Source organism: Sinohyriopsis cumingii, chromosome 1 (assembly GCF_028554795.1).
Source record: "Sinohyriopsis cumingii isolate HCF-2022 chromosome 1, ASM2855479v2, whole genome shotgun sequence".
Lineage (NCBI taxonomy): Eukaryota > Metazoa > Mollusca > Bivalvia > Unionida > Unionidae > Sinohyriopsis > Sinohyriopsis cumingii.
Genome location: NC_142961.1, coordinates 28648917 through 28664242, shown reverse-complemented (window position 1 = coordinate 28664242; position 15326 = coordinate 28648917). Strand labels below are relative to the sequence as shown.

The window sequence follows — 15326 nt, the reverse complement described above, 5'->3', positions numbered from 1 at the left end:
TATGATTGCGTTTGTTATTATTTTGCATATGCATATTTTCTGTTACATGTTGATGAAAAAATGGTAATAATAGAGGCTAAAATTCTGAATATAGATCAACTAAGATCATCAATCTATTTTACTTTTGTGTTTTGGCTGAACAAAATCATAATTTTCCACACAGTAGAAAGCTGGATGTTTAGGCATCTCCCTTGTTTATAATTTGAGGATTTGTCTTTTGTTTTCAGACATCAATACAGGCCAGTTAATCATTAAAACCCTGAAACTGGCTTGGGTTAAGGGGGAATTTTGACCAGCAACTATACCAATACTTTGATGTTTAATTGCCTTTCAGTCCATAATATTACCATGATTACCCTAGGTTTGTAAAACTGGGTGTAAGGTCGCTTACATCAAAGCAAACTACAACTCAGTTTTTGTGGTATTAGAATAATTTTTGAAGCATTGTTTTTGAAACTTCATTATTGTATTGTGGATTTATCATTAAAGTTTAGTGCAGTGATGCCCATGATTTGAATCCATGGGATGTACTTCATTCAGCGAAATGTACTTCATTCAGCGCATGTTCAAAACGACAGTGTACATGCAGTAGCACCATTTATGTAAATACGCTCACTAGCCTAAGTGCAAGTGTTGAATCAAACCCTATTGTCGTTCATTGTTGTCATACTGGGATAATATTTTAATGAGTTTGGTATTTACAGTTGAAGGCAAAAAGCCCCCGCAATTGCTAGTGCACTGATATAAAAAGTCTAATGCTTGTGGTTCAGTCTTTGTGGTGAGAACTGCCAAAAACTGGACATTTTCTCAGTGTAGCTGGTGATTTTTATCATATTTTTTAGTCCTGTTTATTCTGTATCCATTAAACTCTGACTCATGAACTTCAAAAATATGATAAATTTTGTATTTTCGCCCTTACCTTGTTCTAACAAATACATCCACAAATATGGAGATTGTAGTAGTTTAATATGCCTTTTTTCCACGTGTATTTGACGAGAATCTGACTGGCTAAACATTTATCAATTTCATCACACAAATGGCCTTGGAAGAGTACAATTATGAGCAAGAACAATGCATATTAATGAAGTGATTTTGTATCAAATTGGTTCAGCCTGTCATCACTTAGCAATGCCATTTCTGGTCATATTTTATTTAAAACTTGGGTTATTTTTAAGTTCGATGTGCTTTAATATGAGCAAGATTTATGCAAATTGAGGTGAGCTTGCAAATAATTGGCTTAAGTTTTATTATTTTTAATACGATTTTAATCATTATTGGTTAATAGGCCCATGGCATCAAGCTCTTGGCAGAGTATGATTAAGAGTGGAAGTTGTGCATAAAATGATGTAACCTTGCATCTTATCAGATTTTGATAAAAAGTGCTTTTTAAATGTCTTGTCATCAAATTGTGGATGAATCTGATTATAAGCAAGATCTACACATATTAATTAGGTGTTGTATCTCTATGGAGACTGATTTCCAATTAGATTTTGTTCCATCTTAAGCTTAAGTCAGTTTCCAAGATTACCAAAAGAAAATTAATTCCCCTACAAAATACGCTGAATATTTGGATAAGATACACAACAAAAATATCGATACCACATACATGAACATAATAAGGTACCTCAAACAAATTAACAAACATGGCAACATATACATACAACCACAAGTAATTATTATAACAATTAATAGAAGGGCTAAAGCAGTAAGGTAAGACTGCTAGCTGAAGCGCATGCCCATGGTTGTTGTGTGTGTGTGGTTTTTTTTGTGGGTTTTTTTTTCTGCATGTAGGCATGCAGCTAACACAATACTAACCATCGTGGTCTGAGAAAACAACACATATATTCCCATAACTATGTATACATGTTATAAAGGTAGCAAACCCCTGCCATCAGGTCCAGATACACACGACAACAAAAGTGGTAAGATATAAATAAACACAAAAAATTCTTAGGCCCCAACCATCTTAAGACTATAAGGTGACATAAGCCCAGTAATCATATCCCACACACAGGGTGGAACTAAATCAACAACATCACAATCCCCAATTATTAACATGACTTGTAAATCCAACACTGATACTCAGACCAAACATACTAATTTATACAACAAAAAGGGGCACAATATACCTTCCAAATTCAATATAGCTATTAAACAAAGAATCGTGGCAATAAAAGACCAGTCGCAAACATCAAGATCTAAGGCAATGGAAGTCGAGTCGAAGCAGAACAGCAAACTCGAGCAAAAGAGCCAAACACTACAACAGCATGAAGAAGAAAGAAAGAGGGTAACACAGAATGAAGAAGGAGTAAAGAAGAAAACAGGCATCAAACTTTCAAATTGCCAATTTATATGAGGTTCTTCCTTTGGCAATTGAAGACCTCTTTCGATAAAAGTGCTATCCCCACAACCGTAGCTCGATCCTTTGTATACCACCATCAAAAGTGAAAACCGAAAGTAAACACAGCGTGATCCAAACATGTATAAGGTGCCTGACACCCAGCTGATTGACAACATTTCGGAAAATCAAAAGTACACCATGTACAAAATAGTAATGAAATTACACAAAGGATTAGGAAAATTACACGTGTGGCTTACACGCCATTGGAATAGATTTCTGTCCACTGGTACAACTGGACTTGATTTGATCTTATGCGCTTTGCCGTTTCTGGGCATACAGCTTTCCTGTGGCATTTCGCGTCCCGGGGGCCCCTTGCCTCCTTTTCTTGGCCGGATATGTTCATGAATTAAAAAGTGCAACATTTGCACATAAAAGTGGGACTGTAGTGGTTCCATTCCTACAGTAGCGATCAATTGAAAATCTCGACCTTCGAGACTTAATGAGTTGCGAAAACACTAGTTGGATAGGCAACTTAAATCCTTTAATTGATTGATTGATTAAGCTTATATGATCATTGTCATAGAGAAGTTCTATAATAAGTGAGATCTGTGCATATTGATGAGATTTCTTGCATCTGATGGACCAAGCTTCTTTCTGTTCTATATATAAAGACTACCATATATTTCTCATCCAGTTAAAGTACAACTCATTAGTTTATATCACAATCTTGGATGGTTTTGCTTATGAGCTAAAGGTTGTGTATATAATTACATGTTTGCCTTTATCTTTAGAAAGAATTTGATAAGGATGCAGTAAACTAGGTAAAATAACAAAATAATTAGAGGAGCTCCGTGTAGCCAAGTGGTCTAAAGTGCTCACCTTTACAGATCACTGACATCTCACCTCTGCATGGGTTTGAGTCTTTGGTTTTGGCCAGTGTGGTTATATGAGAAAGCTTGCCAGTAGCTCTCTGGAGGTCAGTGGTTCTTCCTACACTAAATATACTGACTGCCATATAGAGCCGATCATGTGCTGAAAACTGGCATTAAACCTACAATAATAAACAATACAGTTATGAAGCCCATCTAGTGACATTGTCAACAAGTTATTTATGCCTGCAGAGTAATAACACCCTCTTGGATATCTTACTGCTTCAGAAACTCTTCACTCTTGGCACATTTTGCATTTTAACACAGCAGTGATTACACTGAGATATATGCTTGAAGCATCTGGTACATATTGAATGATCCTGCTGGCATGGTCAGTTGCTGTTTACATATATCAGTATACAGAGACATTCCAAACTTGTTCCTCATATATGACTCGAGTATTTCACAGATCAGTTAATAGTCACTTTTGTGAGATGTTTATCTGTTACACTGTATCAATTTGCATAATTTTGATGCAGTGTTTACAGTGTGCTGTGCAGTGAACAAGCAATATTTCTGATTGGTGGTTAATGTTTTGCCCAGAACAAACAATAACCACGAATCGGAATTGAATGCAACATATTTCACTGCATGACACACTGTTAAGTGTAGCCTTCAAATTCAATCCAAGTAGACAATTTATGATGAAAAAGAAACTTGGCTACAAAATGATGAGTATTTAAATCATACATGAAGAACAAGTCTGGAATGTTTCCTTGACTTTGATGTTTTCAGTGTTTCAATATGCTGATGGGATGAAATAATTTAGCATGGAATTGGCTGAGGTGTGGTGGGGTGGGTAGTAAGATTTTAAACCACCTTGTGTTAATTTGTAGAAGGCAAGTGGGTGTTGTAAATATTTTGTTAATCTGGCAAAAATTGGTGCATAAACGAATAAAAAGGCAAACTGCTAATTCACAGCTATTGAAGATTAAAGTAACTCGAATAGGGTAAGTAATGTTTTGTATCAATTATTCACCTCTTGTATTGATATAGAAAAACTATTGATGCATCAATATATCGATTAATCATTTCACTCCTACCTTCCTGGAATATTTCATGTCGAGGCAATTGGAGTAAAGTTCAGGAACTAAAGAAGTCACAAGAATATTGATTCCACAATAGCCTTAGGTCCGTATGGTTATGCTCCACATTTTTCACTTTCTTGAACAGATATATCACCTGGTTGATGTCATCTAAGCAGTGAGAACTACCAAAAACATGTACTTTTTCATCTTTTACTTAACAGAACAAAATTTTTTATCTGTGTAGCTGTTGCATATTTTTTAAGTAAATTTTCTTCTGCAGCCAACTCCTATAACAAGCAGAAATGTTTCAAACAGGGCCTAAATTTGGGAAGTTTTTTGTCTGTCCCTGTCAGTGGCATAGCTAGGATATTTGGGCCCCTGCCTAATCTATAGTGTAAAATAATAAATCATTGACCCCTATGCTTTGCATACTCTTGCTATATGGTAGCTGTCTCCCTGGTACCTGTCTTGGTCAAGTTTTCTACACCTAACCTTGCATGGAAATTAAGGTACCTTAATTTTCTTTTCTCAAGAAGAAACTTAAAGAGAATCCAACAGAAATATTTTAAAAATTTCATTTCAAACATTTGGTAAACATTTTTACTTTCTAAAACTAGATGTTCACTCAAAGTGCATAATTTGGCATTTTAATCCTGTTGTGGTCAGACTGAGCTAGATACCTTGAGCATCTGGTACAAATTAAATGCTTACAAAGGTGATTTATGCCAACATAAGCATTAATAAAAGGTCCATGGGTCAAGTGTCAGAAATTTCTTTTCCTTACTATTCAATGTTACCATAGGATTAAAATTTGAGTTATATCCCTTACATAGCTTGATTCCTTTTTTCCAAGGCTCTAAGTCCATAACAGTTAAAGATAGAAAAAATGCATATTATTAGAGATTCGGGCTGTTTAAGAAACTAAGAGTGAATAGCAGGCCATAAGCTTAAGATAGATAATGTTGACATTTCTTTTCAGTGACATGCTTCTTGTTTGTCTTCAGGAATGTTAATTTGCCGGCCATCTTGGCATGTTTTCAAAATTGAGTAAGGCTTGGTTGTACTATGGTCAAAACAATGACATCATTCTATCATGATGATGGTTGCTAAAACAACCAACACTTAGCAAACTGGAACCTATTTCTGATCACAACTGCAAAAATACCTGATACAAAATAGTAAGATATAAAAGACCATGTATTAGTCAATTTTTATACTGTGCATAGGATTCAGTGTTTATCTGCTTTATATACTCTATACTTGTGTAACCCAGGTGGATGATATTTCAACAAAAGTAGGAATACTTTAATCAAGATTTAAATCACGTTTTTAAAATACCCACCCACAAAATATTGTAAAAGTAGAAGTTATACCAAAAATCAACTGAACAGTGCTGATGGTTGCTTAGCTAAAGCAATTAATTCTAAATTACAACTCTTAAAATGATAAAGCAAAAGCCGTATTTACTACTTTACAAGTTTATTGTACAGCATGAGGTCTGTACATGCAAACATGATAAATGTAAGTGCTGACAAACAGAGCTTTTATCACAAAGCAAAATATCATGTGCAACAAGAAAATAACATGACTATTAGGGAATGGTATACAAGCTACATGGAATGATTGAAGCTGATTTGTTCTTCATGAAACATTTGATACAAATTATAAATGTAAAGTATGTGAAAAATATGTCACTATCTATTAAAGATCTTTTACTTACATATTAATCGGTGTTCTATTATACTTGTATGATGGCAACTAGAAAGGCTATATATTCCTTTCTGAAAACTGCAGGGAACATTTCCTATGTCCAATAAGCCTGGACATCCAAGTATCATTATTGGGCAAGTCTTAAAGTTAACAGCCAAATTTTCATATGGAACAAAAATATAATTTTTAGATCGCTTTCCATAAGCTAGGCTAGTACATCAATATTAGAAATGTCACCCACTTATTGTATAAAATGTTGGATGCCTTTCAGAATGAGGGTATTAAAATTTTACACTTAGCACCTCAATCCTTTATCAAATATTATAAAGATTTGATAAAGGTAGAGTATCATCAAACAGTTGCAATTAAGAAAACAAAAAGTTGAAAGTTATATTTTGCACTCGATAATGGTTGAAACTTGGAAGATAAAAGGAGAAAGTTTTCTTTGGCAAAATCCAATTAGGCACAAACATGTACAGCAAGGATAATTCAACACAAAGGAGTGGATATTATAATTACTTGGGTCACCACTGAAACCCATGTGACTCACCAATGAAAATCAAGATATAAATTGATTCAGTATGAATTAACATATTATGATACACATAAAGAAGTATTTGAGGGAAAAGAATCCTACTGATGTATTATTTATGGATTGAGTACTTTCTCACAAAAAATGGAAAAATGGACTTCAAATAATGAAACACTGACAATGGTCAGACTAGTTTAAGATCACCATATATCTGCACACTAAGAACATCACTAGGATCTCCATACAGTATTTATAGGTTATTATATTTGTATGGGAAAATATGAACGAGTTTTTTTCCAAATAGATATACAGCATGACCTCGGGAGTGCAGTATATCCATCCCAGAAAACGTGTTCATATTTTCCCATACAAATGCAGTAACCATTTTATTACATGCTCATTTTCTTATTCTACCCAAGGCTTAATTATATAAACAAAAATATATACTATGAGACACAAAGTAACTGAATTTATGCTGCATTCCAAACTAAATACACAAGCACATATTCATCAGTACACAACAACAAGATTAATGCATACATAACTCTGCCCAACTAAATTTGAACTTAGTTGTCTGGTCGACATCACATTCAAAATTAAGTGTAGTTTTGGTCTACTTAAAATTGAAATTTAGTCATATTGTGAATAATGCACATTGCAACAACCTTTCCATTTGGTCTGGTATGAATAGATTTTTGTATTTTTGTCGATTCTACTAAATTCCGTGATTATGGACTGGATTTATCTGTCTCAGTTCTACATGAAGTAATATCTGATGTGTGCAGCAATGGAGCAGCGTCTCAACTTATCTGCATGCATGTATCTGTTCTGTTATCAAATATGTGGAATCAAAATGTGGGGAAAATATTAACTCTTTCAACTGTAATTATCAAAAAGATGCTATGGAATATAATGTTCATTTCGAGTGTAGTAAGGAGGATGTTACTGTACTTGGAATGTTGTCAAAATTACAGTACAATTTCAAATTCTGTAATCAAGCTTTGGAATCCATGACATGGTTCATGTCATTCGGATTTGCAGAACTTAGAAAGTACATTTTGAGGAAATTCTGGATGTAAAATTGTAAGTATAATTTTTGCCATTCTTGTTACCAGTTAAAGAAGACATATTTATGCCTTGTCACTTGCATGTTATTTGTTGGGACTCCAACAATTTTATGACCGGTCTAGCATCTATCGCTAGCCTAAATCTGAAACATTGTATCAAAAATGTTAACACGGAATACTGCCAAGCAGCTGGCATGTAGCAGTCCACAAAACAGCTGCTTTAGTTCATTCAGAAACAAATGTAATTCTACAAGATTGTACATGATTTGTTTACAAAGTAGTTTCTAATATACTATTGGGCACACGTGTCATTCTGAAATGTAAAGTTAACAGAGTCAAAAATGAGCATATAATAAATACCTGCATACAGTGAGCATCGCTAGGATCACCATACAGTAAATACCTCATATAACGAGCATGGCTAGGATCACCATATAGTATATACCTGCACAGAGTGAGCATTGCTAGGATCACCATACAGTAAATACCTCATATAGCGAGCATCGCTAGGATCACCATATAGTAAATACCCGCATATAGCAAGCATAGCAAGGATCACCATACAGTAAATACTTTGTATAGCGAGCATAGCTAGGATCACCATACAGTAAATACCTCATATAGCGAGCATCGCTAGGATCACCATATAGTATATATCTGCATAGAGTGAGCATAGCTAGGATCACCATACAGTAAATACCTCATATAGCGAGCATCGCTAGGATCACATACAGTAAATACTCCATATAGCAAGCATCACTAGGATCACCATATAGTATATATCTGCATAGAGTAAGCATAGCTAGGATCACCATACAGTAAATACCTCATATATCGAGCATCACTAGGATCACCATATAGTATATACCTGCATAGAGTGAGCATCGCTAGGATCACCATACAGTATAGATGATTGCAAGAATTCCACTTAAAACACTGATCTAGCTATGCATGTAGATGACTGTAACATTTCCACTTAAAACAATGATCTAGCTATGCATGTAGATGATTGCAACATTTCCACTTAAAACAATGATCTAGCTATGCATGTAGATGATTGTAACATTTCCACTTAAAATGCTGATCTAACTATGTATGTAGATGATTACAACATTTCCACTTAAAACACTGATCTAGCTATGCATGTAGATGATTGTATAACAGCACTGAACTAGCTATGCACTTAAACGATCGTAACATTTCCATTTAAAGCACTGGCTATACATCTATATGACTAACATTTCCACTTAAAGCACTGAAACAGCTATGCATGTACAGGACTGTAAAAAAATCTGGGGCTGGGAAACTTTAAGGGGATGTCCATAAATTACTTACACATGAAGGGTGTGGGAGGGGGTTTGACAGAAGCGTATGAATGTGTATGGGAGGATGTGACTTAATAAGTTCTTAAGTTCGGCACTTTAAGTATTTTACATTTATCTTAGACAAGCATAGGTGGCAATGTGTAGTATTTTACATTTATCTTAGACAAGATTGGTGACAATGTGTAGTATTTTACATTTGTCTTAGACAAGCATTGGTGACAACGTGTGGTATTTTACATTTATCTTAGACAAGCATAGGAGGCAACGTGTAGTATTTTACATTTATCTTAGACAAGCATTGGTGACAACATGTAGTATTTTACATTTATCTCAGACAAGCATTGACAACAAAGTGTAACATTCAAGTTACATTTTATAGTTGATTTTAATATTTCCTCAGTTTTATTTTCAAGCATCAAATATCTTTCTTGTTAATTTTCGTTACATAGCATTAAAATTTAAAACTGCTTATTTTTAATGAATGTATTAAACCACATCTTGCAAAGTTCAATTGTCCCAGCTATTGCTGGAAGGGTGTGGGTGTGTGATGCACAAGCATATGTATGGGGCTGTATGTGTGTTTACAAAATTGTATGCTGTGGGGGGGGGGGCTAAACTGGCCAATTTTTTTTGTGTATGTACTTTTCGGAATTCCCTCAAATCAGACTTATATATACTGATATGTTAAATGACATAGATATATGATATGAGAAATATTTCCATATTTCTCTACAACCCACAAAGTGACTGTATACTGCATTGCTAATACATCTGCACTGAGCTATCAAACATTTAAAGAAAATTACATAACAGGAAAATAGGAATGTACTTTATAAAACTTTTGAATGCTTAAACTGAAAACTCAATTTGTGGGCTCATGGATTCTCTAAGGCAAATGCTTTGAAACTGCAGCAGTTTTGTTTTTGTAAATAAAAAGATAACCATAGCTGAAAGTTTCATATAAATATCAACAGCTTTCAAGACAGACAGTCTTTAAACTGGAGTACCTCTCCATAGCAACCTCTAAAGTTTATGAACAGAACGCAAAACAAATGTTATTCTGTTATGTACATTTTTCTTCTAAATTTATATAACCACCAGATACTGTGAATTCATTATATTTTTTAGGTGTAACAGTTTTCACGGATGTCATGAATGCATCAAATTATAAATTTCAAGACCCAAGGAAGGTTTCCCACCCATAAAGAAAGCCATATGATCTCCAACACATCCACAAATGTAAATACCTAAAAATGTATGTTTTTCAAGGTCCAGAAAACTGATACCCAAAAATATAGCTGAAATCAGAGTGCTTTTTATGTACACATGAAACATAATCTATATAACTCAATCAACATTTGTACAACTACACCTCATAGATAATATTAAGCTACACAAAGTTCTCAAAACCCAAGCTTGTTGCTTCTTCTTTACATAGGAGAATGTTACAAGTTTTAATTGAAAATTTCATCAATTCTTAAAGTTAATAACAGAATTTTCTTCACTCACAAGTTTTAATTGAAAATTTCATCATGATAGCATCCACATTTTGAAGGCAAAACATGTATGATCTTTTCACGCATTCCTCGCAACTATAAGATTGCTACAGACTTCTTTTCCATCATTCAAAAACTTGATAGTAATACTTTTTAACTACAATATTTCTTTCTGGTTCCCATCCTTATCACCCAGTTACTTTCATTGGTCAAATTTATCTCAGCTTGAGTATGACTGACTGGAGGGTAGTATTATGAGGCTCAACAATTTTAAACTTAATTATTGAAATGAAGAAATGCATCAATTTATAGTTAGCTTAATATAGAAATAAAAGTATTTAGTGTATTAAACAGATATGATTTCAGATGTAAGAGAAAATGGCAATGATGAACTTAACAATTCAATATTGCAACAAAAACAATGCTACAAAAATGATATAGTCTAGACTACGAGTAATATATATAATGCCATAAAATGAATTACAACCACAATTAGACATAAAACCCCTAAAACCAGCAAAACTAATTCTAAGGTATCATTTCTAATATCTATTTCATATATATATTTCTTCTAAAATAAAGCATTTAATACAACCTTCAACTTTTAGCCAAGAAAATGTAGTAAAAGCATCCAGATGGTAAACACACAGATCTAGAATATATAATCACAAAGCACTTCTAACCAACAAATATGAGCTGCATGTAAAAAATATGCATTTGTACAAAAAGTTTTCAACAATGTTACCCAGCAAAATAACAATGTATATTAGAAAATACTATTGTTGATTTAGAAAACTGTCATGTTCCCTTGACAGATAACTATAAACTGCAAAATCGTAACATCAAGTGAAAAATTTTTCGTTTTGTATACATCAAGACAATATGTTTGCTGATATCCTATTCTTACACACAATGGGAACTATCCAACATTTTGCTTACAAAATATCAGTGAAAAATTTCATATTTACCTCTCTTCAAATTGAAGTTATTACGGATAACTTGCCACACATTAGAAGTATATTTATAAATCAAGAGGAATATTCAACTTATTTGTACACTGTATAGGACAAATGTATATAAATAATTGTCTTCCTTGAAAAAATGTTGCCATAGAGTCTGTGTTCAAAATTTGATGATTTGCAAATTATATTTGTGTATAAAAAAAGTCTTCCTAGGATACATATCATGTAAAATAATGATAGAAATGTAAAAAACATTGTTATGTCTCCAATGGTCTAACTTGCTTTTTCGAATGGTGAAAATGAGGCTTTAAACAATTCAAACTGCAACATATTTCAAGGAAATTAAATCTAAATGAAATCAAGGCAAACAGACCACTGAAAAAAATATTTTAAAAAATACATAACCTACCAATGTATATCAGAAACACATCAGCTCAAATGCTAACAAGGATGGAATTTCATGCTGACTTACTAGGAAATTTCACAGAACCAGCTAAAACTTAACTTTATAAGGTCACAATTATTAAATAAATGACTATCAATCTACATGTTAGCAAGTTTATATTTTTTTGTACTACAGTTGAATCATATACCAGAGCTTTGTCATGTCAAAGAGGTTTTAATATGTTAGAGAACTGAGACATCTTAATTAGATTTGTTTTCCCCATACACCAATCAAAAACAGGTTCTGAAACATAAAGCGGGGATTTCTGGTTAATTTGAATTGGACATGTAAAGAACAGCAAGATGTCATCATGCAATCATGGCCATATATGTAAAATTTAAAACATCTCGCATCAAAAGAACTTTTCTGCCACAACTAGATAAATATACATATACCAAGGCTGCAACATTTACCAAACCCTTTACAGAAATTGAAATGATGTCATTTAATTGAAACTATTAAATACTCAACTCTCCCTGTATGTTTATTGAAGAGCTGACTGCTATTATAATGTACAAGTTGTACCTTGTTCCACTTGTAACTGTTTCATTGCTTTATGTCTTTACCTCTTGTTACGAAAATATTCAGTATGTAAAATGTGCCTTTGTTGAATATATTTGGCAATTCAGTAAAACATTCCTACGATCATCAAGATACTGCTTCTTTCTTCTACATATAGCTACTTGATGAAAAAAAACTGATAAATGAATGCAAGCATTTGTAATGTGTGGACATGCACACGAGATGCTTTACTGGGATCTACAATGGTGGCTTACAAACTTGAAATTGTGCTCTTTTATATAGTTTCGTGTTGGGTAATTTCTTTCAGTAAGAAGACACACATGTGCTGGCTACTCACTATCTAATTAACATGTAATCATTGTCCATAATACCAGCTCCTTAGGGTGAACCCTTAAAGCAACAAGACCAGTGAATGCTCATCTTTAGTCAATATATCAACATATGGTAGTGATGTCTTTTATCTGTGACTTGAAACACTGAATGCCTGTGATCTTCTTGAATGCTTTCCCACTGGCCAGTGGAAGACATGGTCACTTGCTGTACAGCATGTGACGAATGTGGCAAGTATAAGAAATCAAACCAATTACAATAGTTGTTGCATATGATATGGGCTTGCAGGGTATAGGACTTAACAAAAATCCCATGTGGAAGGTTTACAATTATTAGAAAGTTTAGAAACAGGAATCAGATTAACAATAATGTGAACTGTAATGATGTTAACTCGGATAAACATAAAAGATTGTTAACTTTCTGGTCAGGGGTGATCCAGTAATACAAAGCTAATGGACAAAACGAAACCAAATCTGGTTATCCATCAATACCTTTGTAGGTTTGGGGTTGATTTACTGGACTACAAAACACCAACAAAATTAAAAGGGAAATGTTTGATTATCTTTTCTTTGCTGATCTCAAACAGATTAAATAAGTGTGCCAACATGTATGACTTTCCATTAAGAGGACTGATGGTGAGTTACAAGAACATTATGCTATATATGTTTGACAAAAGTTGCTGAATAATTCTGATCGAGGACAGCTGAAGTAATTTATAAGGCAACCAGAATATCTGCTGGCTAATAACAGAATTTCAAAAGTTTTCTACTCCTGCCAAGTCACACGAGTAAATGTTGCAGCTTTAAAATTACAAATAACTCTAGTACTTGTTTAGTCCATTTTTGACCAAACACAGGATATAATTAACTTCAAAAAAAGAAAATAAGAATGAAAGCTACATAATAAAATATATGTGGTTAATTTGGATCAATATCTATTGTACATAAACCAAACATCAAAAATAAATAGGATGTAATACTTACATTTGTTCCAACTACTTGGAAAGGATGCATATCACTCTATTTCTGATACATTTTACAGTTATTAAATGGACATAACATTTTTTTTTTTAAATCTATGGGATCACAGAAGACAGGAGTAGGTCTAGTTCAAACCTGGTTGTATTTAATGTAATCAGACCTGTATTAAAATTGTCAAAAATGATTTTTGATAATAGATCTATAAAAGCTGTTGGCATACACAAAATGGCATATTACATAAAAAATTAATACAGATATATGTAAAAGATCTCCCTTTTGTTCATCTTCCTTTTTACTGTACTAGGATGCAACACTAACCTTAATCTAGGGTGTGGATAATGGACAGATGGTCATGTAAACAGATGCCAAATTGACTGCATTGTTGGGCTTCCTCCAAGATGGATGTGACAAGAATTTTAATCCATTTGCTGTGTGTAAACTGACAAATTGGTGATAGTAGATTGTCACTCCTATATTTAGTTGAAATAATTTTATTTAGTTCACTTCATAATGTTCACATGCAAACAAGACCCTTATTAACACAAAAGGTGGTTCAACATATGCATTTTTATAAAAAATGGTAATGATGATTCCAATCTGGATACATAAATACCCATTTTGAAAGACTACTGCTATCAGAGACCACCTGTCTCAGGAAACCAGATTCTCAGTGCATGCATTTACTGATTAGTTCAAGACCTGTCAAAAGATACCATCTGTTTTAAGAGACCAGGAAGTTTTGGTGGAAGGATTGGTCTTTCAAAACCAATTCAGTTGTAATACATTGGCAGCCAACTGTTGTTAAGTAGCTTCAAATGAATTAAATCATCATTTCACCATCTATGACCTATGAATTAGAATTATTCCATTAAAACCTGTATAATTTAAATGATGTGATAAACTTGTCTTCTTTTAAAGAAAATTAATATTTTGAAAATAATGATGCGACTATAAACAAGAGTCCCTCAAAGGGTCTGATGCTCTACTGGGCAAAAAGAATTTCCAGGAATTAAAGATAAGACCATTTCTTCCTTTTAACTGTCAAGTGTTGAAACCATTTCTAATATTCTTCAGTTATAATAAAGGTTTCAAATTAGTTGCTGTGGTGAACATAGTGAACCACTTTCATAAAGGACCAAGTTATCGTCATCAAAAGTTTGTTGCTGAAAACCCCATTTCAATACAATCATGCACGCAGGGTGTGTGATGAAAAAAGGATTTTTGTGTGAATTCAATCTGCACCATTTTCATTTATGACCAACTATGTATCATATGATGTCTACTGTTGAGAGAAATAGATAATAACAACATTTTCATTTAGGACCAACTATATTATCATATGATGTCTACTGCTGAGAGTAATAGATAATAACATTTTCAAGATGGTCATCACCGTGCTGGCCATAGTCAATCTGCATGATTTTTCATTCTGTTTCTATCTGCTTGAGATTCTTCTCTGAGGTGCAGCACACATATTTATAAGCATACAATACTTGCTACTGTCGATCCTGATGAGTCAATGCCATCTGGTAACAAAACCGGTATTGTTCCTGAAATAGGAAAGTATTATCAAAGTAACAAAGTATAAACATACAGGAATTGTGCCTAGCTAAGGGCTGTTCCATTTAAACAAATGTGGTGCCCAGGGAAGGTGTTCTT

At 33.5% G+C, this 15326-nt stretch overlaps 1 protein-coding gene across 1 annotated transcript in view; it reads right to left on the bottom strand.

The window, feature by feature from the left end:
• Positions 1 to 5760: 5760 nt before the first annotated feature.
• LOC149806599 (receptor-type tyrosine-protein phosphatase epsilon-like) overlaps positions 5761 to 15326 on the bottom strand; it is a 124069-nt gene continuing 114503 nt past the window's right edge. The window contains exon 24 of the mRNA XM_089955358.1: positions 5761 to 15217. Coding sequence (XP_089811484.1) covers positions 15164 to 15217 — 54 coding nt within the window. The 3' untranslated portion in view covers positions 5761 to 15163. The remainder of the gene's footprint in view (positions 15218 to 15326) is intronic.